General features: G+C 40.0%; 2 protein-coding genes across 10 annotated transcripts in view; one reads left to right on the plus strand and one right to left on the minus strand.

Annotated features, from left to right (window-relative positions):
- The window catches only part of GFI1B (growth factor independent 1B transcriptional repressor), a 528,613-nt gene that overhangs the window by 358,450 nt on the left and 143,278 nt on the right, over positions 1–26,885 (plus strand). The window lies entirely within an intron of this gene.
- The window catches only part of AK8 (adenylate kinase 8), a 125,644-nt gene that overhangs the window by 34,307 nt on the left and 64,452 nt on the right, over positions 1–26,885 (minus strand). For all 9 annotated transcript variants that reach the window (XR_012155214.2, XR_013634755.1, XM_073313852.1 and 6 more), the window contains one exon: positions 9,698–9,839. Coding sequence is in view for 7 of the 9 variants with exons in the window: in XM_073313852.1 (XP_073169953.1) it covers positions 9,698–9,839 (142 nt within the window). In the remaining 2 variants the exon portion in view is untranslated. The remainder of the gene's footprint in view (positions 1–9,697; positions 9,840–26,885) is intronic.

The raw sequence follows: 26,885 nt of genomic DNA on the forward strand, positions 1-26,885 counted from the left end.
TATTTTTTTTTCTGTGTTTTTCTTGTGAAAATGAGGAGCAAATCGGAAGAGAAGTTATAACATTTACCTCTCCGTCATTCATCACAGATTTTTGTATATCGTCAGTTAAAATGCATGCCTATTGTAAATACATATAATCCAGCATTTAAATTTGACCCATGTTTTAAAAAATGCCCTTGTAACATTTTCCATGCCAGAATAATTCAGTCATTATATGGATTCTCGATACAACTATTTTGGGACTTACCTTTTTCCTCATTAACGAAGCAAGATATTAAGTCATTTACCTTCTTTTCCATATCTATGTCAGTTACAAAGAACAGCAAGGAAATGTTGAAAAAAAAAAGAATTTGAAGTTCTTATCTTTAACAAAAATATTTCTTCTGATAAAGAAAAGGCATCTGTGGAAATACATATTCAGTGATAAGTATTCTAGTCCATGTCTGGTAAACTCTCAGATAATGGCAGCATGGTAGGGTCACAGGGATTCTATTAGCTCAATTAACGAGGAGTAAGATAAGGCTAACACCTAGCTCTTCAAACGGCTAAAAAATAAAGCTGGTAGTAATGGAGTTATTAACCTTCGCCAGCCATTGAATTTTGCTGCTGATTCAAACTCCATTTCCTAGTTCAGGCCTCCATTAATAGGCTGTTTATTATCCCTAATCCACATTGGGATCAGCTGCAGAAATATGAAAGCTCCATGTAAAGACCAAATGATAAAAAAAAAAATCCTTTTTTTGCATTCTAATTTTTTCCTTTTGTTCTTAATATATTCCCAGATTCTATTTTAGGAAATAAAAACAACATTATCCTTGTTCTAAGTTATTGGCATACAGGCTATTATTAATCAGATGAAAAAGAAGTTTAAAAATATTAGATAAGTGACATAATTGGAGACACAGCCACATCCTTTTGAAGTCCGATCAAGAAGCAATATGATCTCCAAAATAAACTCTCTAGAGTCATATTTAAAGTATTTTCTGTATTGGTAAAGAAACTTTGGGATCTGACAACTGGAAATTTGGTGAAGTATGCCATAAACCTCTATTAATTTTAGAATTAGCTCCTCCTCCTAACTCACCCACTTCATGTGTCCATTTTGTCCACCTGTTGTGTTCCATCTGACATCTGCATTGTGTGCTTTCTGGGGCAGGGACTGTCAGCTTTGTTACTTGTGTAGTACAATGGGGCTCTGATCTTTGAGTCAGATAAATATAATAGCAATATAAATCTCTCTCTCTGTGTATGCGCAGTGTTCCCAGCCATTTGACAGTATCATCATCAGCCAGGTAAAAAGCCAGTAGCCTGCTGTTGAAGTAAGTCAGCTGGCACCCATCAAGGATATGCAACATAGTCTTAAATTGACCAGATCTACATCACGGGTCATTAAAGAAAACCCATTTGAAGAGACTGGCCACACAATTGCCCTGTCCTGTTTGAAACTGGTTCAGAGATAACCACAGGTGCCTTGACAGGTCAAAACCTGGTGGGCAGATGGTTGGGTTCGTGACAAGATAGTGATTGATGACTGTTGTTGTAGACCACTTGTTATGCCAAGCAGATTCCACCGTCATATCCTGTGGTGGCATAAGTGACCATAAAGGTCATTTATCAGCTATCAGTGTAGCAGAACATTACGGTATTGATGGCTTTGACACCATTTCACATTTCTCAGATGTTAAACTTGGCCATGCAACATACATGCTTTCCAACATATCTGATGCTATTCCATGCTCTTCCTCCAATTTTTATCATGTAATCCAGGTTGGCAGCTTTTGGATTGCGAACATATATACGTCACCAACTTTGCACTGGGGCCTCCCAACACTTGATCATCCAGCAATCTTCATTGGAGATTTCAACAGTCATCACTCTGAGTGGGAGTATGTGGATTTGGATGACGACGGTGAACGGTTCAAGGACTGGGCAATTAACAACAACTTTGTGTTGATTCATGATGCAAAACAACTTGGCATATTTCTCTCGAAAGAGTACTCACCCGACCTTTGTTGGGTTAGTTCACTAGTTGGCCATCCACAACTAGCAAGTCATATAGTAGTTGATAACTTCCCTCACAGCCAACATAGACCATCACTCATCCACGTTGGGTTCCAGCTACCCATCATTCAATCAAGCATCAGCGGAATTTTTGTAAGACATTCTGGAAAAAGTTTTCCAATGCTTTGGAACATAGTGTGGTTACCATTCTGTCGCATAGTATCCCAGTTGATGAAGCCTATTGCCAATTCCAAGGAGCCATTTACAAAGCTGCATTTTCAGTCATAGCACGGGGCTGTCGACCAATTTACACTCCCTGCCTGAGTGCCAATTACCAAGCCTTGCTCAGGAAATTTGAATTATCTGGCAACCCAGATATTGCAGACCAACTGACTGAATCTCTAGACACTGCCAGGTGCACTCGGTGGAAGGAATTTCTGGCAAAGCTTGACTTCACTTATTCTAGCTGGAAGTGCTCGAACCTGATTGGCTGGCTGGGTGCTGCCCAATGACCTCCAGGCCAAAATCATCCACTGGTTCAGCCCAATGAGGTTGCAAGTCATCTACTGCAGGTAGCAAAGGTTCCTCTGGAAAAGCGAGTTATACACAAAGTATATGTCAAATGGGGTCATCTTCAACATAAGAGTGTGGGCAGAAGTCAACCAGAACCATTCCCAGTCATTGAGTTAGATAAGGCCCTTAACTCCATCAAACCAGGCACAGCAGCAGTGTATGATAACATCTTGCTGGAATTCCTTAAGCACCTTGGACCAACGGTGTCACAGTGGCTCACTAATTTCTATATATGGGTCATTAATGAAAAGAAGCTACCACACCCTTGGTGTCAAGCAAAGATTATTACCATTCTCAAGCTGGGCAAGGACCCCCCACAACATGGTGAGTTACCGCCCAATATCCTTCCGTAAGTGTGTTTTAAGGTGTTTGACCAATTAAACCTCCTACAAATCACTCCGGAGTTGGATGATGTCTTGCAGGTTGAGCAGGCAGGGTTCAGAAAAGGACACAGCACCTGTGATCAAGTCTTGGCCTTGACCACCTTTATCAAAAACAGTTTTCAACAAAATCTAAAGACAGAAGCCATCTTCCCGGATTTGACTGCTGCTTATGACATGGCTTGGCACAGAAGTTTTCTGTGTAAACTCTCTGGAGTTACACTGTGTTGGGTGGTTGAAGTAGCAGAGCTCTTCCTCCAAAACAGGCAGTTCAGACTAAACATGGGTGACCATTGCAGTTCCTGGAAGTGTCAGATTAGCGGTCTTCCGCAAGATTCAGTTCTTTCACCAAAACTGTTCAATGTGTATATCAACGATTTGCCAGAAACACTCTCGTGCAAGTTTACCTATGCCAACAACATCTGCAGCTATCAAGCACAGTCCTTCTCAGAAATTGACAAGGTCCTGAATGATATGAAGCTCATGGCAGACTATTGTCGTTGATGGCACCTGCAGCTAACTTTTCCAAGAGGGTTTCTAGCATATTTCATCTGCATAATGTAGGCGCAAGCCACGAGTTAAATATTTTCTTAAACAGCACAACCCAAACCTGGGTTACCTCAGCATGACATTGGAAAGGTCTTTGCTGTACCGCAACCACTTTAAGAAGACAGCAGCCAAAGTTAGCACTCAGAACAATTTTCTCAGAATTGGCTGGCTCAACCTGGATGCTTAGAATATCAGCCCTTGCCCTCTGCTATTCAGCAGCAGAGTACTGTGCTCCTGTCTGGTGTCACTCATCTCACAGGAGCCTGGTCGATGAAGAACTTATCAAAGCTATGCACAGTGTTACTGGGACTTTACATGAAACTGTGTTGCCATGACAGGTTTCAGAGTAACAGCCGTGTTAGTCTGTATTCGCAAAAAGAAAAGGAGTACTTGTGGCACCTTAGAGACTAACCAATTTATTTGAGCATGAGCTTTCGTGAGCTACAGCTCTCTTCATAGCTCACGAAAGCTCATGCTCAAATAAATTGGTTAGTCTCTAAGGTGCCACAAGTACTCCTCTTCTTTTTGTGTTGCCATGGCTGCCAATACTTAGTAACATAGCAACGCCCCATATTCACCATGAGGGGGCCTCCATCATGCTCCTGGCCAATATCTGTGAGAACAGCAGGTTGCCTCTCTACTCAGACCTCTTCAACCACCTGCCAGTTTGCCTGTTTTCTAGACGCCCTTTATGGAGACTTCTATAAATAATAGTAATTAACTCTAGCAACTTGAACTCCTGAGGAACTGTCCCTTGACAAAGGCTACTATGGTCAACACACAAGGCTGTCTGTGCTTTTGCTGCCTGTGAGTAGACAGTACTGTATAGTTAAATAATTTTTTTACAAGAATATGTGGGTCTCTGATAACTTTTTAAAACAAACATGTCTGAAAGATAACAACCAATTCTTGTGCACTAATGTTGCTGATCTATTAGGGCAGGTTTGTTTACTCTTGTGCACACCTTATGATTACATTTTAAAGATGTGAATCCAATACTGTGCTTTTAGGTTAAGTTTTTGATGGTCTTCTTCAGGTTCCCTAGAAGATCCAGATTATCTCTGGAATGCTCTGGATTGACAGACAGGATTGAGCTTTCTTCCTGCCCAAGATACCAAATCATAGAACTAGGGAGAAGATAGAGAATGCTAGAGAAAGGGGTTGTATGTTGAATCAAATGATCTTGGTGGTGGACACATTAGAGAGAGAGAGATTGTATCAAGGCACACACATTCTCAGGCACTTTAACAAACTGCCAACATAAATCAGACCACAGGACCACCAGTGGTAGAAAGTCCACTAGAGGGAGGCTGCAGTGGCACAAGGTGGTCACAACTTCCTTTCTCTCAGGGACTTACAAAGAGCTAGAGCTCACAAAAAGTGAGCAGCCCAGACTAGGGAGCTGGGCATGGCCAGGGAATCTAGAAGATGCATGATTTAGAGCATCCCTACACCTGGCTTGGCCTGCATGCTTCCTACAGAGCCCATAGCAGAAATGAAATGGAAGCCATGTCTTTAATGAAGGATGCTAACATGCCAATAGGAACTATAGCAGGAGTCATATTTTAGTTATCCAGGCATAAAAATAGTGTGGTGTTTAATACAGAAAATTTGTTTCCTCTTGCTCAGATAAATCAAATGTGTTATGGATTATACTCAAACTTAAATAAATAAAAACAGACCATTTCGGATTGAGTCCACGCATGGAAAGATATAGTCTAAAAATGAATTATTAGGAAAGTTATGAATGGTAGAATCCAGGGGTTTTGACTTACCAGCTCAATATTTACAGTATGATCAATAACAATAAGGTAACAAAAAGAGGGGTTGTTTTACCAGTTTTGAGGGGTTGGGGAAGAGGCATTGATAACAGGCATATAATACAGGCTTATTGGGCCTTGAGCTAAACGGTCTTATGCTACTTCTTTTTGAGTCCAAATACGCTGAATCAATATATGATATTCATGACACAAAGCAATTTTTCAGTGCATCTTCAGTGAAATGGGAAGTTCTATTCCTTAGCAAGCACAGACAAATGCAGTCAGTTTGTAGACAAATGTGCTCTCATACACTCAGTTGATGTGACTGTGATCATTGTCATTATATTCAGAATTGACTGAGACGAGCTGTGCACCAGTTGGGAGCTGAAGTTAATAACAGGAGATGTATAATAGTAATAGCCTACGTTGTTGCTGGTGAACTTTATTTCAGCTGTAAGTTTGGCAAAGAGCTGTAGCTCTGTTTTACTCAATGTGTACTTTTGTAGAAAAATCCAAACTTGATATTTTCATTTGGCCTGTGGTTTTCTCTAGATTGTTTGGAGAACAATTTGCCCCTCGACCTAGTCCATACTTGTATATGTAGGGTGGAACAGCATATTTTTATAGAGGTTTTACTGTATCTTAGAAACATCCAGAGCTGTACAATCTACTTTCTATTTTAGCTCTAGTAATAAAAGAACAAGAGCTAGAACTGACATTTGCACCTGCTTTGATAAAGGACTACACTGAACCCTTAACATCAGCAGTCCTGAGCATCTGATGCTAACCTGTAACTATATTTGGACTCTCATTTACTGCAGACACGAAGGGGTTAACAGTCTTCCTTTACTAGGAGGCTGAGAGACCACTAATAGATTCAGCTTCTTATTTGCCCTAAAGGCTGCCACAGTTCAACACGATTAGGATCCTGTCCACTTATGCTATAACTGCATCATAAGGAGGACTGTAGAAGGCAACGCATGTGTTCTCAGAGTACAGAAAGACTGGTGCTACAGGAGGACATTTCTGTCTGATAGAATACAGGTGTCCCTGCACCAGTCTGCAGGCTAGTCTTGCTCTAATACTAATTTTAAAAAAAAATCTAATACCTTAGATTTGCAATGTGAAAATGAATTATTTTCCTCGTTGTTCTTGGGCAGGTCTTTGGATGCAGTGGCTGATGCTGTATGCCCTTTTTTTATTATTACATTTTAACTAACTTTATAGCCCATTTTGTTTGTTTTCAAATAACTTTATTTTCTTTCTTTTTTTCCATCAATTACTAGGTTTGTTTCTCTTTCCATAAGACGGAGGAGTCAGGAGATTGATCCCGCTCAATGGTGTATAATTTAGTATTATGTGCACTAGGTTTATGAGGTGGGAGTCTGATAAAACATAGTATTTGAACACTAACCATTTATTAGCTCTAAGGAACAGATTTATGACTTGACAACGAGACAATAACTCTGTTTTCCGATCAGCCAAAGAGGTCTACTTTGAGTTCAAAATACAGAGTAATGTACCCTTTCACAAATAATTTTGTTTACTGATGTGACTAGATTTTAATAATAAACTTGATATATATGTAAATTTATTTTAATTTAATTTCATCTACAGAGCCCTCCTAAAATGAGACTTTGTAGGTTGTTTTGTGTCTGATTTATAGATTTCTGCATTCTATTCCCAGATTGATTTCAAGGCTATAATTCTATCAGGATTTTCTACTGATGTCAAAAACACCACCACCACAGATAGTGTTTTATAACTAGCATCACAAGAGAAACTAAATTACAGCCCTTCTATTCCGTATTGCTATATGTCCTTTGTTTATAATCTCTCTCTTTCTTTCTGTATATACCTGGTACTTCAGTTTCATGGAAAAAAATCAACTCCAGAATCAATCAGGTTAGCATGATATCTGTTTTCGTCCCTTACTTCAACCTCTGTGTAAAACAGTAAAGGGCCAAAGTCTGTACTGAAATACATACATACAGCTTCTATTAAAGCCGATGGGAATTGAGTGCATGGATCAGAGTGGAATTTTCACATCTAAGCCTTTATACACCAGCCACTGTTATGTGCATTATTATGCCCTGATTCTGCAAACATGCACAGTGAATTCAATGGGAATATTCACATGCATATACCTATTTATGAGTAGGGCTCTGTGTCTGTCACAGAGATCGTGGAAGTCATGGATTCCATGACTTTCCACTACCTCTGTGACTTCTGCAGCAGCCAGTGTGGCTGACTCCAGGGCCGCCCAAGCAACTGGCCCAGGTGGCCCCAGGGACAGCCACACCAGCTGCTGCCAGAATGGCTCTGCAGCCAGGTGCTGCTGGAGTGGCCCCGAGGCAGCATTCCGGGGGTGGCCAGAGCAGCGGCATGGGGCAGTCCCGGGCAGTTGGCCCTGGGGACTGCCCAAGCAGTGGCCTGTGCAGTTGGCCCTGGGGTCCATCTGAGTAGCAATCCTGGGGGCGACGGGAGCACCGGTGGGTGGGCGGCCCCAGGGTCAGCTGGAGCAGCCGCTGCTCAGTGGCCCCCAGCAGTTGGTGACACTGGCCACCAGTCCCTGCCCCAGAGCAGGGGTCCCCTTGCCCCCCCCCAAAGTGGAGCCCACCCCCTCCCCTGGCCCCCAAGAACAGTACCACCACGTCCCACCCGCCAGCTAAGATTTAGTCAGGGGTATATAGTAAAAGCCATGCACAGGTCATGGCCCGTGAATTTTTGTTTATTGCCCATGACTTTTACTAAAAATACTCATGACTAAATTGTAGCCTTACTTATGGTCATGTATACCCAGTCATGTATACTCAGTCCCTTAATTTTTTTTGTTTATGAATGCACCTTCCAGGAAATGCTATTATTTAACCTAATCTGACACGGGTTTAAGCATCTTCTCCTCTTTATCTCAAGTCATCAGGAAACTGGTTTCTCTTTTAAAAATATTTGTTTTCAATAGTTTTTCTATACCAAAGACTTTATACAAAAACAACACCCTCCCTTCTCTTTCCTTGCCATATTCGCAATACCTCCTCTCCCAACTCAATCCTACCCTTTCACCTCCTTCCACTGTAGCCTTGGGTAGCAGTCACATGGAAAAACAGCTGGGGGAAGGAGAGATTTTGCCAGTTCAGTGTTGTGTTAAACATTTTTGCATGTGAATTGCCTTTTTCAAGGTTAGCTCTGGAAGTCTAGGAGCTAAGAATTTCTAACATGTGCTTTTGTGATGGCCACCATCTTGGTCAACACCCAAGTACTGGAATCAGGGACCTCCTGAGGTGAAAGCAGGAATCTTAACAACTTGAGCTAAATAGCCAGGAACTCTAGCTGAGAGCTGTAACAGACTCCCACCCTCTGTGGACCAGGCGCAGAGAGTGCCATAGATTATTTTCTCAAGAGGTTATAACAGTTCTTTTATGATGTTTGAGTAGTTTCTGCCCCAAGAACTCAGTCCCTCACGCTACATTCCTGAACATTCTTTTAATAAGCTAAAATCAAATACAAACATCACATTGTCTTTCATTATTCCACATAAAACAAAAAGACACTGATCTCATAGTGAGGTCCCAGCCATACCAATATAATTCTAGGAGATCACACATACACAGATGTAAGCAGCTGTAATTTGCACCCAGCTCTAACAAAATATATGCACTGCATATAGTCCAAATTTAACCCCTTCTTGGGGTCTGGCTTTAATGATAAACCACCACAAAACAAATCTCAACCTCAGCTTGCTCCCCAAGTTTGGCTGTCCCTAGGTTTTCCCTGCAGGACATCTCTGTTCTAGCCTCTCTCTCTCTAACAGAGAAGCTCTAAACCCTTTTTATATCTCTGGCTGGAGTTAACAACATTCATCTGTCACTATGACTCCACAGTATTTATCCTGCATCTTTATGCAGGGTTCAAGCACCTGTCATTGGGATGATTCAAAAGGGGAGCCCTCATTCCTGTACAAGGTCCTAGAGTCTGCCAGTCTGTTATAACTAGCATAAACAGCCAGACTCTGTTGTTTAAAGTCCTCAGAATAATAATGATGCACCTAGTTCTAAGTATAAGTCTTCTCGAAACTTGCAGGGTGGGATTTTCTGAAGCCCTCATCATTGGCCTAATTCTGCTCCCACTGAAATCAATGGTAAAACTACTATTGACTTCAGTGGGACCTGAGTGAGGCCAACACTGAGTTCTTTTGAAAATCCCACCCTTAGACTCCTGGCTCAATCAAAAAAAGTGGATCAAAAAAAAAAAAAAGAGTGTTTACCCATACAAAAACTGACTCTTCAATGAGCCAAGAAAAAATGGATAAAAGGAATCAAATGCTTCTACGAGAATAAGACCTTTTTATCTCTCAGATTTGATTAAAGTAGGTAAGAATAACAAATAAACAAGAATAATACATATTGTTATTAAAAACATTTTTTAAAGTCTTACCTGTTTGGAATAATTCCTGCTTTTACCATCTGTTCTGCCTGATCTAAATCTCTTGGGAAACCATGTAGCACCCAACCGTCAGTCATGCAGTCTAATCTGTTGAGACGATCTGTCAGTAACTTTAAAATGATGTTGTCTGGGACTGGAGAGGATTTAAAAAAAACCAAAAAACCACCGCTTATTTTGTTTGTCAAATTTCAGCACTAAGCAGACAGCAGAATGCTTCTTGTTAGCTATGAAGTGAACTTGGATACAAAAAAGTTATTAATGTTTGAAAGCTGTAAGCTTTTTGAGTAGGGACTATCATTTACTGTGTATGTACAATGCCACAGTGGGGCTTCAAACTTGTTGACGCCTTCAGGACAATCACAATATAAATAATAAATACTGCCTACATAAGCATACAGAGTAATTTTTCTCATAAACAGTTATCTATGTATATCTACATTATCCATATTTTAACTCTCAATTGTGTGACATGACTACATAAAGACCTACACAGGCAATGATGTAAATTGGATTAAATACCTACTTTGTGGAGGAAAAACAAACAAACGGTATTTGAACATATTTAACATAGCAGTTCATAGTGGCTCCTCTCCAGCAGTGCCTAGTGTATATTCTGGCCTTAAGCTTTCCTGTAAAAATAATAATTATTTTCTAGTCTTTGACTGAGAGATAAATTTCCAAATGTGAAACAATTGTAAACTGTTGCAGTGTTGTCTTCCTTAGCTTGCAGACAGAATTCTAGCACCTCTGTTGCTGTTTCTGTTTACAAGGCTCTGATTGGTTTCACAACTGCTATTTAGAACCAAGTAAACCTTTGTTTTAATTTTATAGGATAGAGGAGAATGGAGGGATGGCTCAGTTTTCACTATAGCCTTCATAATCTAAACTACTTCAATCAAGATACTCCATTATCATTGTTTATTCCTACTGATTTATTGAAGAATTAAATTAGTGGACTGAACAAGGACTATTGCCAAACTTCCAAGGGCTGATCTGATGTATTAGGTTTAGAAGCAAATACTCAACTAGCCCCATGAAAGTGGTTAGGGAGCATGATCAGAAAGACCTACTCGGAGTCCTTACAGGGGCAAACATCTAAAACAATTTTTAAAAAGCAGAGACAGTGCCTCCTCTTGTATTTGCACAGTATCTATTACATTAGGGGTCCTATCAGAAACAAAGAAGAATAATGGATTGCCACATAAATCCATAATAAGGAATGTCGACATTTTATTATTCATCCTGCCATAGCATTTGCATACAATAGTACAGTGGAAAGTTTTCATACCAAAGTATGTGTTTCAGATCTGTAATGCTGGGACTCACCTTTGCAGCAAATAGACAGGTGCACACATGTATTTCAGTTGGGTATGTTACCATTGACATGATACTATCACAAGTGCTGTGTATTGCAGGACACACTGTATAGTCCATGTTTCTAGCAATTTTTAAAGAATGGAATCTCCATTGCATCCCCCACTTTCTATTCCTGAAACTTCAACATCATCGACAAGGGAAAAATCCCTTCAGTCCCAGTTGTTGGGGAGTCTTGTTTCTATTGACTCCTGTAAATCTATGACAGCTGCCACTCCATTTCCAGCACCAGTACATGCTTATTCTCTCATTTTTCAGAGCCTTTAACCCTCAGCCATGAAATTCACCACTTCTCCTTTTGGAATTGAATCACTGAGTTTACAGAATTGCTCTCAGGCTTCAATGTGCCAGCAAAAATGAAAGAAAACCATAGGGAATTAATTAGAAAACTGATTAGTGTATTAATTGAGGATACCCACTTCACACTAACAAGTTAAGGATAGTACTCTTCTCTAAAAAGCATCTGCTAAACGAAAACTGCAATGGAATATAATCTTTTCCAGTCACCTGATCCCATGTGAAGTGACAAAATCACAAGAGGTACTTCTGTAAAATGCCAGCATGAAGAAAGAAGCAGCCATATTGTCAGACTGATGATATATATATATATATATAACAAGAGGAAGATCAGAGCTACATCCAGAGACAGAAGGAACAGGAGATCCCCCACTGGTTGGCTATTTTGTGGGGAGGGAATAAAGGTGAATTCTTTATTTTTTCCAGGAGTTTCACAGATTAACACAAAACTGAAAAAGCCCAGGACAAAAATTAAGAAATCAACTAAAGAGAAGCTGTGGAAATTTCCTCCTGTTCCCTTCATCTCCGGTTTGAGGACTGGACTTTCTGTCTTGATATTCATGATGCCTGCAATAATCATCTTCAGAACAGTTTACATAGATGCCCAATTCATATCAATGGAAATTTTTAAAGATTCCTTAAAATGTTTCACCACTACTTCATAAAGGAATTAAGTGATACCGTATTGACTGTTCACTGGAGCCCCATTACTGATGTAGAATACCCTTTCATGCAGGATTCCAGAGGCAGCAGCTGGCAAGAGCTCTTGCTGGCTCCAATAAAGTGAAACAGGGAAATAGAGGGAGCAGCATAAGGCCCTGAAGATGATACAGAGGAAGAGGCTGGTACACAATATCCCCTCCAGCAGATCTCAGGGATCCTCAGATTTAAGGTGCCAAGTCTTTGCTTCTTGCATAATGGGAGGGAAACCCCCCAAACCCTAAAACAAAAAAGTCAAAAGAAACTGTGAAGGGAACATTGTGGAATTATTCCTGACCCTGGCTACCTTCCGCAAGTCTTTAGTTTGAGTGAGTGATCAGATTCCAATTCTTAGGTGACGGTTTCTTCTGGCCAGAGTGTAGCAGCCATAAGATAAAAAGGAAAAATTCTACTGTACGGTGAACCAACAATTCATCCGTTAATGGTGTGACTCCTGTGCAATGTACTAGACATATCTGCAATGCTGAATATATCAAGTATATCATGAAATGCTGCTAATTTCAATGCCGTGTCACTAGATAACAGCAACACAAATGGATAGCCATGCATCACTTTATATATTCGGTACAGTACATGTGTACATAAACACACACCAGTGTATATGTTTACATGTTTTCTTGTGTTTCTAAGTTTGATGGTGAGAAATGAAGCATAAACAAGTCAGACAGCAGGCTCTGATTAGAAAACATAACTATCACTTCTATACAGTAGGGGAAGATAGCTTGTAGGCTGTTCAATGGCGTTACAAAGTACATCAGTCACCCTTGAACAGAAATAGTCACAGTTAAAGCAGCTGCTTTAAAACTGTAACATCCTCGGCAGACCATAAATAAATAAATAAATAAATAAAAGGGGGAAAAGAAATCCATATTATTCTTACTTCCTTGTGGTACAAACAGAGTAGTACATAATGAAGAACTGTGGGGTATGGAATTCCTTTTCATTCATGTGGAACTCCCTAGTGACTGCGAGGGAAATTACTAACCTGTAATTGGAGTGATACACAGTCTCTAGATAACTAGCCTTGGATCCACTGGCCTCAAGCGTACGACCAAGAGTGCTTGCTAGCAAAGTAGAATTTAGAGCCATTCTGATGAGGCAGTCAATCTACATGCTTTAGGGGGATTATGAAGCACATGAGCTTTGAATAATCTTTTTTTTTTTTCCCAACCTAAACTTGTGTGAGTTTCCAACTCTGTCTCTGAGAGTTGGGCGAATGAAGCTCTAGAGAGGTTTCTTATCTTTACAGAAGTCCAAATATAAGAGACTTTTAGAGATTTCCACTTGTGGAGATTGTTAGCCAAGAAGGATATCCCTATTAAGTATTGTGGAAACATATCCCCATTAGCTAGTGAGATCAAGACACAGAAATGAAGTTCAGCCACTAGCACAGAGTCCGCAAGGCAGCAGAACCACAATGATGTCTCTACATTGGGACAGGGGTAAGTAGCTGTGGACAAGGAACCAACGGTGCTCCATAATCTGTATACATGGCAGAGCTCGGCTCCAGACCAGCCCCATACAGAAGTGCAAAGAAAGAATAGAGGAATATCCCTAATATCTTCCAACAAAGCATATGTAGAAGATCTCCAGCAATGGCTGGAAGTTGAAGCTAGACAAATTTAGACTGGAAATAAAGCATACATTTTTAAGAGACAGAGTATTTAACCACTGAAACAACTTACTAAGGGTCATGGTGGATTCTCCATCACTGACCATTTTAAAATCAAAATTAGAATTTTTTTTTCTAAAAGATCTGCTCTAGGAATTATTTGGAGGAAGTTCTATGGAGTGTTACACAGGAGGTCACACTAGATGATCACAGTGGTCCCTTCTGGCCTTGGAATGTATGAATACGGTGATATGTACGATAAGTACCAATGGGAGTCCCTTGCCTCAGAACCATACATTGCATTATCTGCATTATATTGTGATGTTTAGCTAAGGAAGTATGCTCTTTGCTTTACTGTGCATACCTGCCAAATAAGTATCAATGCTTCATGGCAGATAACTTAGCATGTCTCCATTATCTCACAGTCATTGACACAGTGGACACATGACCTGTGTCATACAGCTGAACTCCTTGAATTAGACACGAAGATTGAATCAGCCTCCTGACCTAATAGATGATCCAATCAATTGAAGGATGAGGCACATTGGCAGGGTGGTGTGGGTAAGTGTGAACTGCTGCTCTTTGTGCTGTAACCATTCTCTGAATAACAAGAGAACTTCAGTCTCTAGGACAGTCAATCAGCACTTTTCATGAGTACTAGTTTTCAGACATTAGAGTACAGTGCAAACACACATGATCAGAAGATAATGTAGAACGTTTAATGAACATACACTTGCAGCAGTCTGCTGTAAAATAGCCAAAACAGTAGGAAAAGTTGATGGGTATTCAAGGGAAGTCATGAACCTGTCATTCATCCCAAAGGACTGCAAACTTTCCCACAAAGTACCCACTGATGAAACTCATGGGAATGTGGCCTATAAGCTTGCGCCCGTCACAAAAAACCTCTAGAAACAATAAGAGAACAGAAATGTTGATCAGTTAAATTTTTTTTATCTTTATTGGCTGCTACAGGACACAGGATAGCAAAGAAGTGGTACATTAAGGGCAGAGGCTCTGAGGTTCAGTAGAGGCTGTGTAAGTGAAGTTGTGGTGGAAGGTTTCTCTCATGAAGACCTAAAAAGGAGCAGTGCAATCAAGCATTTCTCATGCACACCAGGAAGGAAGGAAATATATTACTTGGGAGGCTACAATGTACTACGCCCCTCTATGCATGCAAGTTCCAGTGCTTTCTCGGAGATACAGTAAACTTTATTAAATCACCTTGTCAGTCAGCTCCAGAGTGAAATACTAGAGCAGTGGTTCTCAACCCGCGGCCCAGCTAGGGGCAGTTGGGCTGCCCAGTGCAGCGGGGTCTGGGGTTGGGGCTGTTGGCCAGTCCTGCACAGTGCGTGTCTGGGGCTGCCGGCGAGCCCTGCACGTCAGGGATCCAGGGCTGCCCTGCCACCCGGCCCCATGCAGTGGGGTCCAGCAGATTGGAGCTGTCATCCAGCCCCACAGAGCAGGGTCCAGGGTCCCTGCCACCCGGCCCCCCACCTGGCCCCACTCTGTGGAGGGGACTCTGGGCAGGAGGTGCTGGGTATAGAGGTCTACAAGATTCGGGGGGTTGGGATGGGGACACTGTGGTTCTCAACCTGTGGCCAGGTAACACATTGTGGGCCGCATATGTGGTCCCCACTGATAAACAGGTTGAGACCCACTGCACTAGAGGGTGCGGATAAGCCAGGACTCTGGATCCACAAAGGATACTTTTGTAGAACTGATAAAATGCACATGTTCCAAGCTGAACACCTCATATTTCAAATAATACCTTCCCAATATCTTTTCCTTTAAAACACAATGTTGAAAGACATTGACTCACTTCTCCAAACCTATAAATCCTTGATTTCAAGTACAGCACAAATGCATTTGCAGGAACGTGTCCTGTCAGTTTTGTGCAGCAGCAGAAAGTTTAAAGTCCCTTTGATAATACTGTCCATATAGCCTTTATCATTTCCTTAGACAGAGATTTTTCAGCTAGGTCTAAGTCTTTCACTGTTAATTCAGATGCCTGAGGCCTGATCTCAATGTTTGACAGTTAACATCTTGCCCTGAGTATAAACCACTGCCAAGGGCTACTTCCCTGGATTGTCCTGTCAACCATAAATTTAGCAAAGAGTGAGATATGAATATCCTATTGTTCCAAGAGCATCAGATTACCCACACTGGATAATTTTATTTGGTTCTTCAGTTTTCTCACTGGCCTCAGGGTTGTTAGAGTTCATATTCATTTGGGTTTTTTTAATGTGCTAAAGAGAGATTTAAACAGTGATTTACTGTGGTCACTGTGGCGTAGGCTGACCAATACCTTCATTCAGCCTTGCCAATGCACCAGATTTGTGATGACAGAAGGATTTTCTTACCATATATTATGCACTGTGTTTCACCTAATGAAATACATACAAATAAATATAATTCTTCAGGTAAATGGTAAATCAGTGCAAAAAGGAATAGCTATGGGAGTGAGGGATGATTTTTGTTCACATGCACAGAGTTGATTGTAGAAGGAATTTCCTCCCCACACTATTATTGGCAGGAGCCTTGGGGAGTTTTCACCTTCTCCTGGAACATTGAGCAGGAACACATGGTTGAGTAACATATGTTCAGTTCCCTGCACTTGCAGGGGGCATGGGGCTTCAGACATCACTGAACAGCAGTCATCTAGTCTTCTGTTCCTTTGAATGTGAATTTATTAATTCAGACGCTCATATATAGCCTACCTCGACTTCCAGGGTATGTGCATGGACTCAGATATGACTCTCTAGGAAACTCGAGACACTTTGAAGATGACTTCCAAAACTACATGCAGTATAAAAGCCACAATATATTGCAAAGAGGTTTATATAAATGAGGCTTTCCATTGTACACTGAGCTTTGGACTTTTCAAGTGACAGCTAACATGTAGTATGGTGATAGCGAAGCAACCATTAATTCCTTAACACAGAAGCTGCATTTATGGTTTTGAGCCTCCTCAATTGGTGCTTTCATAAGCTCCTCACTGATATTACAAGAAATCATGACTACTGTAGATGCCTATGATAGTAATAAACAGAACAGAGATCACATTAGGCAAGGATTTTTTTCGATGCTGTTGTTTGTTATTTATTGCCACCTGCTGGTAAAATGAGATTACTGACACACAAGGTAATCACTCCAGACAAGGTATGGGAAAAGGCAAGTTAAATTATGAAATGGAGACGACCCTGTATAGAAGTTTCAATTATGCATTTCTGCAGAATCTCATCAGGTGAAGGCTGGAACAAGAAAACACGACTTGCTATAGAGCAGACTCTTATTTGTCCATAACTGCAACCGACAATAGAGTTCCACAGTATTATATGTTTCAGAGTAACAGCCGTGTTAGTCTGTATTCGCAAAAAGAAAAGGAGTACTTGTGGCACCTTAGAGACTAACCAATTTATTTGAGCATAAGCTTTCAGGAGCTACAGCTCACTTCATCGGATGCATACTGTGGAAAGTGTAGAAGATCTTTTTATATACACACAAAGCATGAAAAAATACCTCCTCCCACCTCCTGCTAATAGCTTATCTAAAGTGATCACTCTCCTTACAATGTGTATGATAATCAAGTTGGGCTATTTCCAGCACAAATCCAGGTTTTCTCACTCCCCTCCCCCCCCCACACACAAACCCACTCTCCTGCTGGTAATAGCTTATCTAAAGTGACTACTCTCCTTGCAATGTGTATGATAATCAAGGTGGGCCATTTCCAGTATTATATGCCAATCAACAGCATAGAATTTTGGCTAATTTACAGAGACTGTCGAAGATACTTCTCAGTTGCTCTGTTAACCTCCTTTAAGTGCAGAGATTTAGCTACTTGACCCAGGGGATTCTAGAAGCATTTCTATTTATTCATTCTGAAACCACTTTTAATCTGGTTAAGAGAAAATTTAATAAATAATAACCAGTATTTATGTAGCATTTTCAAAGCACTGCGCAATATTAACAAAATAAAAAACAAAACCAAAAAACACTCTTACTGTATTCTCATATTCACTATCCCCAGCTATGCTGATGTAGGACTTGTCATCAGAATTAGGATACTTATTTTTATGTAATAAAGTAAAATATAATAATCCAAGTATTTCCATTCTACAGTCTCAACTTTTTACCTCTTGGGACAAATGAGAAGCTTTTCGATTCCTAAGGTTTTACAGAGATAATATGGTATAACTTTGGGCTTTGATTTTTGTTTTTTTTAATAGAAAGCAGCTATATTAGAGTTGAAGTGAAAATATTTGTAAAAGATATTTAAGAACTTAAATCATTAATACAACATGTGTAGAATTAAAAATTACAAGACATATTTTTAAATGAAAGGAGTTGACCATTCTTTTTCTCAGCTGCAAAGCGTGAGTTTTGGGAGTCTTTGTTTGCCCCATTACACGTTATGATATTCTTCACGCTTAAAGAACTAAGAAAGACAGCTCCCTATACCGATGTAGCTATTAGTGATATCCTTAGTTATAGCAGGAGAAACAGAGAAGTCCAAACTCAAAGGCTGGTACATAAAAAGCTACTTAGTTTCTCTTCTAAAATATTATTTGAATTTTTCCAGTCCATGGTGAGCTGGGAACCAGAGCTCCTCGGGTCTAATCCAGGTTCTGCCACTGACTTGCTACGTGGCTTTAAAGGGAGTTACTCAAGCTTTCTGCCTCGGTTTCACCATCTGCGAAATGGAGATACTACTTACTTCCCTACCTCACAGTGATGCGTCTAATCTGACAAGTGACTCTGTAAAAATGGCATCAGTTTACTCTACATCTCTGCTCTCCACATGTATTCAGAGTTCTATCTGCTAATGTTAGGGACAAAAATACATTTGTACTACTACTGCAGAGCCAATACGGCTACAGGACAGCAAATAGAATTCTCTGTCAGCTCATGTTGAATTACTGGAATTGTGCAACCGAAGACACAGATTCTTCCCTCATTTACACCTGTGCATTTTTACTGAAGATCATAGGGTTTGTGACTGAAGGAAGAATTTGGCCTGCAGAATCTTTCCTACTGCTGCCGATGTGCAGGAAGGAAAGCACCTAGGCCAGCACTTGCAAAAAATATCTTTGACTTCTAAACTGAACAAGCTTGATAAGGGGTCATTAAGGCAACAAATCTGGAACCCCACCGGGCCATTTTTCCTGTCACTTGGAGAACAGAACAGCTTGTTCATGTTAATACAATGCTTTGAAAATATACAGCGTTATGTAAGAGCTAAGTATGTTTTTTAAACCTCTTAAAAAAAAAAAGCAGCATTTCAGTTTTGCATTAAGGCCTGATTCTATATACATGGCTCCTAATGAAACGTACCCACAAGGATGAAACATACCCACAGAATTTAATTTTTAGTATTTACAGAATAAAAAAGGTGGCTGCCAAAATGTGATACGCTTTCCCCTTCATAGGTATCTTATAAATTGATGTGATTACTTAACCCCACTGGGAAAATAAAATTTGTTATTAAAAACAAAAACAAAACAGAAACCAAGTTAGCAGTCTAGTGCTCATGAGCCACTGGTTTAGTCAGCTGGGCAGGATGGAGAGTAGTGGGAAGGGAAAGAAGATATTTGTCAGCTTCCCAAGAATTCTTGTAAACAAGAAGGAGTCAAATAAATTTTAAATGATTAACACGTAGCACTTTGCCTCTTCAAAGCTCTTTATGAACACAGGGCTTCATCCTATGAAGTGCTGAGCACCCTCAGTTCCTACTGACATCAGTCAAGATTTAGGGCACTCAGCACTCTGCAGATTGGGCCCACTGATATCAATGGGAGTTGTGGACACACATCACCTTGTAACATGCGTCCCATCCTGCACCCCTTATTTATGTGAATAATTCCATTAATTTGAATAGAACTTCTCATCTAAGTAAGGGTCATTAATAGATACTACCAAAATACAAGTAATAATTTTAAATAAGGGTTGAGGATCAGGACCTGAGGTCATGATCATACTTTCACTTAAGCCAATGGCAAAACTTTCATTTATGTTAATCAGAGTAGGCCCATTAACTAATTAATGCTCACATCTATCTGCATTGGAAAATACCCTCACTAGTATCTATTTCCTCCGATCTGGGGTCCAAGATGGGATCTTCATTTTAACAGGATGGGTCTTTGGGATTTTTATTTCTTTGCCGAGTGATTCTCACCATGGCCCATTTCTGATCTGAATATTTGGTAACAGTATTTGTCAATTTTAGCTGGTCTGTGTTGAGCAGAAATACAGCCAATAGATTCCAGGATATTAAATTAAAAAAAAAGGGGACACTAATTTCTCATCACTGTGACAATTCAAACACATAAGGAAAAAAATAACACCAAAACTCAGACAAACAGAGGGACAACATATAGCCCACGTATGTTGATGTACAGCTCACTAGTCTACAACCTCTCCTTTTCTATTGAAACATTAGCATTTAAAAAGGAAAATATCTATATTTTAAAATGTTATTTTGTTCTTCTGACCACCAATTTTCTACTAGTGGAAAAAAAAGGCTCCTACCTATTTTCCATAAAGAAATCTTTGTAGCAGTCCCAGTGGAAAAGTCAAAAGTTTGACTTGAAAAACGGAGCCACTTCAAAAGCATTGTCAAGCAGAGGTGAAGGGTTCTTAAAAATGTATAAATTTAAGTGTGGTGTGTTAATAAATATCTCTATAACTTTATACCGTCTATTCGTGATATAGATGTGGCGTACAGAAGGTCCAGATGAATGTACAGCCTGGGTATAAATAGAACTTTCATAAAATAGAAAATCAATCTGTTTGGACTGTATGTGTATGTGCGTGCATATGTGAAAAATGAAAGAAAAGTGGAGAGTTTTTTTCAATAATAAAAAGGGAGTTGCACTGCAGGGCCTCTAAACCTTGTGAAAAATTAAACTCGACGGATTCAAACTGTCCTATTTCCACTTCAAAAGAGAAGAGGCACTGAGCTCTTCCCAACTTATCTTCAAACGCCCAGCACCCTAGAAAGTTTCTTTAAAAAAAATAAAGTCTCTAGTTCCCCCAAGCACTGTACCCGTTACTGTAGCTGCTGTCTCTCCCTCTTCTAATTATACCCATGTGAGTCTATTAATCAACTTGTAAATTATTTAGAGAGCCATGCGCTGTCTTCAGCTAGTACAAACACACTGCATGCAAAGACTTGCTGAAAACCAATGGAGCTCCCAAAGGGTCTCTCTCCAATGTTCAGACAGCTTGCAGCTCGCCAGTACAACGCTGTTAAAAACAAGAAATAACACTAAGCTTACCTCCTTAGATATCAAGATTTACTTCTCCTTTCAACTCTCAAGCTCTTTCCAAGTTTTTAACAAAAGAGAAAGCTGTTCTATTGTTAAATCTTTAGCTCACACTTAGTGATGAGAATATTAATTTACTGTCAAAAGGAATGAAGTGCTTCAGGGAGGCTGTGATCACCATTGCCAGGGGACCCCAACTTTCACAGACTGCACCAAAAGCACCCCTTTAAAATCATGCCGATTTAAAAAAAAAGCTACATTTGTATAGCAATACTTTGTATTAGTAATTTCAGAAATTAGGGAATCCCATATTTTATACCCCCACATGTAGAATGCTATTGGGGACTGCTTCAGATATTACTATTTTATAAATAGAAAAGGTAAGGGGAAAAAAAAAGCAACACAGATTGTTTGTGTTTGACTCTAAAAGGCTGCAAATAGTAGGATGTTTTCGATCTTCCACGAATCAGCTATCTTTACTATCTCAATCTTCCCTTTTGGTGGAAAAGCCATTATCCAAACAAACAGTGCTTTTCCCAGCTGAAAAGAAGCATCTAGTTTTTTACATTTTGGTGCTTGCTTTGCATGGTTCTGTTTAATTTTTTCTGGGCTCGGCTTATTGCAGTATTCCAAACAGGTATATGAATTAGCAGTGATTCTTCCATCCCATCTCTCTGATAAACACATGCAAATGTTTGAAAGGTAAAGAATGACACATGAATTCCTTCTCATGTGAAGATTAACCTTGGTGTTCTCGTGATAACCTCACATCCCAGGAAGTTATTGCTTTTATTTTTGTTAATAAAACCACACTCCTCACATACCGAACAGGAAGGATTTCAACTGAAAAATCTGATACACGTTTTTGAAGTTTTAATGTCCTCCCAAGGTATCATATTCTGACAGGCATCTGAAAAATGGCAAAAGCAGCATCACTGTGCACCTGTACTCTGGCAGAGATCTGCTCCATGTGCAATCTAGCCCTACTATTACTAATAATAATCTAGGGAGTAGGTGGTAGCTGTTCATAAAGGTCAAGAGTGTACATGAATGGTCCCTATGCATGTAGATTCCTTGACTATGTCCCAAAAGGATGTAGGAGAGAGGTGGTCTGCAAAACAGCCTCTCCATAATATTTTGGAGGGAATCAAATAGATTGGATTAATGTGGGCCTTGTGTTGTTGTTGACTATGGGCTTTCTGGCATGAGCCAATGCACAGAGCAAGCAAAAAACGTGCAAAGAGTGAGAATGGTCAGCATTACCATACCACTAACATCCAGTAACACTGTTAACTAAAAGCGGGAATGGAGAATTAGACTCACTGGATTTAGCTCCAGAAAACTGGGATCAAACTCTAATACTGTCACTTTTCACATACAGTCAAGAGTAAATTTAGCAATAATTCATGTTTAACACTTGGTGAAAACACAAGATCAAAGAACCCCTAAGGAATAGTCAGTGCATTTCAGACTGGTTATCCAAAGGATCACTCTATGGACATGACAGACAGAAAGAATTTGGATGCTGAACTTTTGAGTGAAAATACATTTTTTAATTATCCAATGGGCACAAAGTGTAGGATAAGTGTCCTGGGAAATTAAAAATTCATGGACTCAAGGACATTTATGCTGCCTTCATTAAGCCAAATCAATCACCATGAACAACATGGATGAGGCTGATAAAGCAAGGAGTTGGAACTTCAGGAGAGTGTGACTGTAAGCAAATGCACAGAATAGAAATGTACAGAGTTTGTTAGTGGCTTGAATAATAGAATTGTTTGAATATAAGATTGGGGTCCTCTTGTAGTACATGTAATCTATGTAAAGGACAATCACAGGGAAAACATCCCCCGGCAATACCAAGAATAATTGTGATTGTTTTTAAATCTTTAAAAGCTAACAGAGTAGCTGTGCTTATCTACCAGAACTTAAGAACTGGTATGAACCCAGATAAACGCCACTATATTGCTGGAAAGGAGAGTATCAAGATCCTTCTGGTAGCACATAACTATATGATTTAGGGCTCAAATTTACCACGTGATGCATAGAGTGTCTCACCCCCACTCTGACCCCTTTACATCAGTAAAAAGGCTGGAGCAACGCAAAGGGGCTCAAAAAGGCCTGTGAGAGAATTCCTCTGGCACAGGAAGTGAAGAAGACAGCTACAGGCTGTCATCTGAGGACACTTTCGCAAGGTCTGACATAAAGGGGTTTGCCAGGGTGGGTCTGGAGGTGGGTGTTGGGGATGAAGCTACAGCACCTACAACTGTGAAGATTCTGTGCAGTGTTGCTGTCCATAGGCAGCCAGGGACAGGCTGCCATAACATAAACAGCCCCACAGCACTGTCTAGGGCATGTCTACCCTGCCCCTCAGTTCAGACTGTGAATAGCAGTGTGCACTAAAGTGCTGCACAGTAACTCCCCAGTGTGGATGCTATGGGCACACTTCAAGTTCCAGACTTTGCACTATGCCCAGCTTTGCCACTGGACTGCAGAGTGACCTTAGGCAATTCACATCATCTCCCTACATCTCCGGTTCCCCATCTGCAAAATACAGATAATGCTACTTACGGCCTTTGTAAAGTTCAGACTATGAAACAGTTTCCCAAGGGAAGTGGTGGAAGCTCTATTGGACAAAGTACTCAAGGATTGTACTATAGTAGAACAATCTTGAATAGGCAGGAGGAGAAATGATGCCTTAACAGGGCTATTCCACTTCTAGACTCTGTGATAAAACTATTACATTTAGATCTTAGTACTACTGCTTGTTACTGGCTTCCTTAAGCATTTTCATTATGTTTTTATGCTCTGTAGCTGGGCTAGTTGTTAATTTATTGGCATATGCCAAACTGTCATACATTGCTGCAGCGTTTATGTGTTGGGGTCAGATTTTTAAAAGCTGACCTCCAGTTTCACGCCCATAATTTGAAAGTACAATATTGTGGGTACAGTTAATGTCAGACATTGAAATGTCTCATTCATGGGCACAATGTGGTACTTCAGTATCTAACTGACATTAACTGTGCAATTACTTATGCCCACAAAAAGAGTGGCCGGGTTCAGGCCAGTCTTAAAACTTGGCTTTATATGAGAGTTTCAGAGAAGTCACATGATGTTAAGACTATTATGATTCTGAGAGATAATAACTTGGGGGTTAGGTTTCACAGGGGCTATGTTTGGTTCCCCCGTAGTGGCTGATGTCATTTATGAGTCATTGCTTGGAAGGAGGAATAGGGCCCCTTTGTCTATACCCTGTGGGGTTTGTTGGCTCAGAGGGCTAGGGATGCCATGAAAAGGTCAGTCAAATATTAATTGCCTTTCACATTTTAAATATTGCCAGTTGCTGGCTAATTAAGTAATCAGTTGACATGTGACCCCGAGACCAAATTCGGTCAAGTATTATCTATGTTTCTCTCCTGTTTTAACCTGCTTGCATTTTTGCACCATTCTAAATGGAATTCTTTGCCATCTTCTCTCCTCAGTATGCTATGCTCTTTCATTTTCTCAAGGCCTTTGTGAGGGCACTAATGAATTCTTGTTAGTGTTTACTAATGTATATTCATTCTTTGTTATCCCTTGGAGAGGAGGATTAGTGAAATCACAGAACTTATTATTCCTGATACTGCTATATAATATTTATTGCTATTCAGTCCTTAATTCTGTAGTATGCCCCACCACAAACAAAAACAAACAAACAGTGTATATATAAGCAAAAACTATGGGAAAAATTTTTAGCACAGTGCACAGGAATAGTCATGGCTCACATAAGAATTGGACAGCTGCATTATTGCATGTTACAATAAAAATACGTTCACATAAATTTGAAATAATTCCTAATTTTCTGGGGAAGTTATAATTCCAATTTCATTTTGCTGAAGTGAAAGCAGCTCACTTGGACTAAGGAAGGATGTATTTTTTGGACTGGCTAGGATATTAATAGCCTTCCAATTATTTTAACATATTGGAAATGCTCCCAACATCTTTGTTAAAGACCTTAATCATTAAGGAGAAGTTTGTAAAATACACTTGAAGCATTCATGGTAAAGCTCTTAAAGGACTTTCCTATAAGGATATAATTCACCCAGGCTCCCAACACAGTTATAATTCGCAAAAAGAAAAGGAGTACTTGTGGCACCTTAGAGACTGTTAGACTAACATGGCTGCTACTCTGAAAACAGCTATAATTGAAATTTAGAGAGGCATGTCTTTACAATAGTTGTTCTTCAGTCTAGTGGGCTGAGGAGAAAGTGAAAATGGAATATGCATAAGAGTGTCTAAAAGTATTATAAACTGTGAAAGATACATGGACCCTGATCCTGCAACCACTTAGGCATGCAAGTAACTTCACACATGAGGAGTCCCATACATAAATGTTTTTTCTGTGATTTTTTTTTACTAATAACCCACATAGGTCTCCTACCCTTGAGTTATATGACCACCAAGTTTAGCACTGAAAATACCTTAATGCTCGAAATATATAGAACCTTCTCTTAAAAATGGCAGCTCCAAGACAAAGGGGCGGCGACGCGGTGGTGGTAGGAGGCGTGTGAAAGTTATTGTAATCCACTTGGTCAGTGTCCTTTGTGTGTCCCCCTCACTGCTGGATCGACGGAGGAGATGCGTCTGTTGCAGACCCCAATAATACAACCTACCCTCTTTGGCTCAAGTTGTAAAAGCTTATACTTCCATGTTCTGGAGGTCCCTGGTTCAATCCCTGATGTCAGCCAAGATGGTGACTGTCACACTGTATTACATATCTTGAACCAGATGGAGTTATTGCACCAGCAATGAACATGACCCATTCAGTGGAGCTGAAGTTAAGTGTTAAAAATTATTATCATGTGGTTTGACAAATTGACAGAGGATAGGATACTGCAGCCTGCCGGAGGCCTTTTTGAAATGCTTCAAAAAGTACTCTGTCTCCTGACATGGTATCTGGGGAACATCAGTTAATTTTATAGGCTCACGTTTCGGATCTATGTAATTCAATCTCAGAATTAAGCTATTGTATGAAAGAGGGGACTTGCTGGGCTTTCCAATTCACCAAATGGCTTTCCTTTCCGAAAAAAAAAGACAATGCAGATTTCCCTGCACTCAGAGGGGGTTTGCTCAAAACTCCATTAATACTAAAGCTTAACTGAGATTTCTCCATCTTCAGCAAGACTATTTCCCTGTAATACTTGTTCCTCTGGTAACTATTTGGCATGGTGCCAGAAAAAGGACTGGAGGTTCCTATAGTGTCTAGGCTCTTGTACTTGCCAAAATACAAGCATTCCTTCACCACATTGATATACAGCCTACCCTTTGGAATTGTGGGGTCTTTTTCATATCTATAAGAATAAATGGTAAAGACTGTAAGCTTCTCAGGGCAGCAGCCTAGCCGTATTCGGCTGTTAATTGACTTGCACCGTTATGGCCATATATATAGTGTGCAAGGCAATTAACGTCCGAATAAGATTAGGCTGCTAACCTGAGAAGCTTACAATCTTTACCATTTTTCTCAATATAATCACTCGTCAGCCTCCCAAAGGCAAAACTGTTAAATTCTTATGGTGCCCCCTCACCAAAAAATCCTATGGGACAAATCTTGCAGTAGCATTTCTCCTAAGTTAAAATACTTGCGTCAAACCAGACAGACAATCTCCATCAGAGCATGCTTCAAATGAAAATCAAAAGGTTGTTGTGTTTTACAAACTACCAGTGATAAAAAAACAACACCAGATTCCTAATTTTAATTCAGGGACAACAATTAGAATTCAAATATGGGATCTGGAAGTAAAGAGTCTGGGCTTCACTCACATAGGTATTCAGTCTCAGTTACCCTGAAGAGATTTACCAACTGAAAATTCTGATCTCAGTTAACTCCAGTGTAAATCTGGAATAACTAAACTGCATCAATGAAGTAACTTTATAT

Source organism: Lepidochelys kempii, chromosome 16 (assembly GCF_965140285.1).
Source record: "Lepidochelys kempii isolate rLepKem1 chromosome 16, rLepKem1.hap1, whole genome shotgun sequence".
In the NCBI taxonomy this organism is placed as follows: Eukaryota; Metazoa; Chordata; order Testudines; family Cheloniidae; genus Lepidochelys; species Lepidochelys kempii.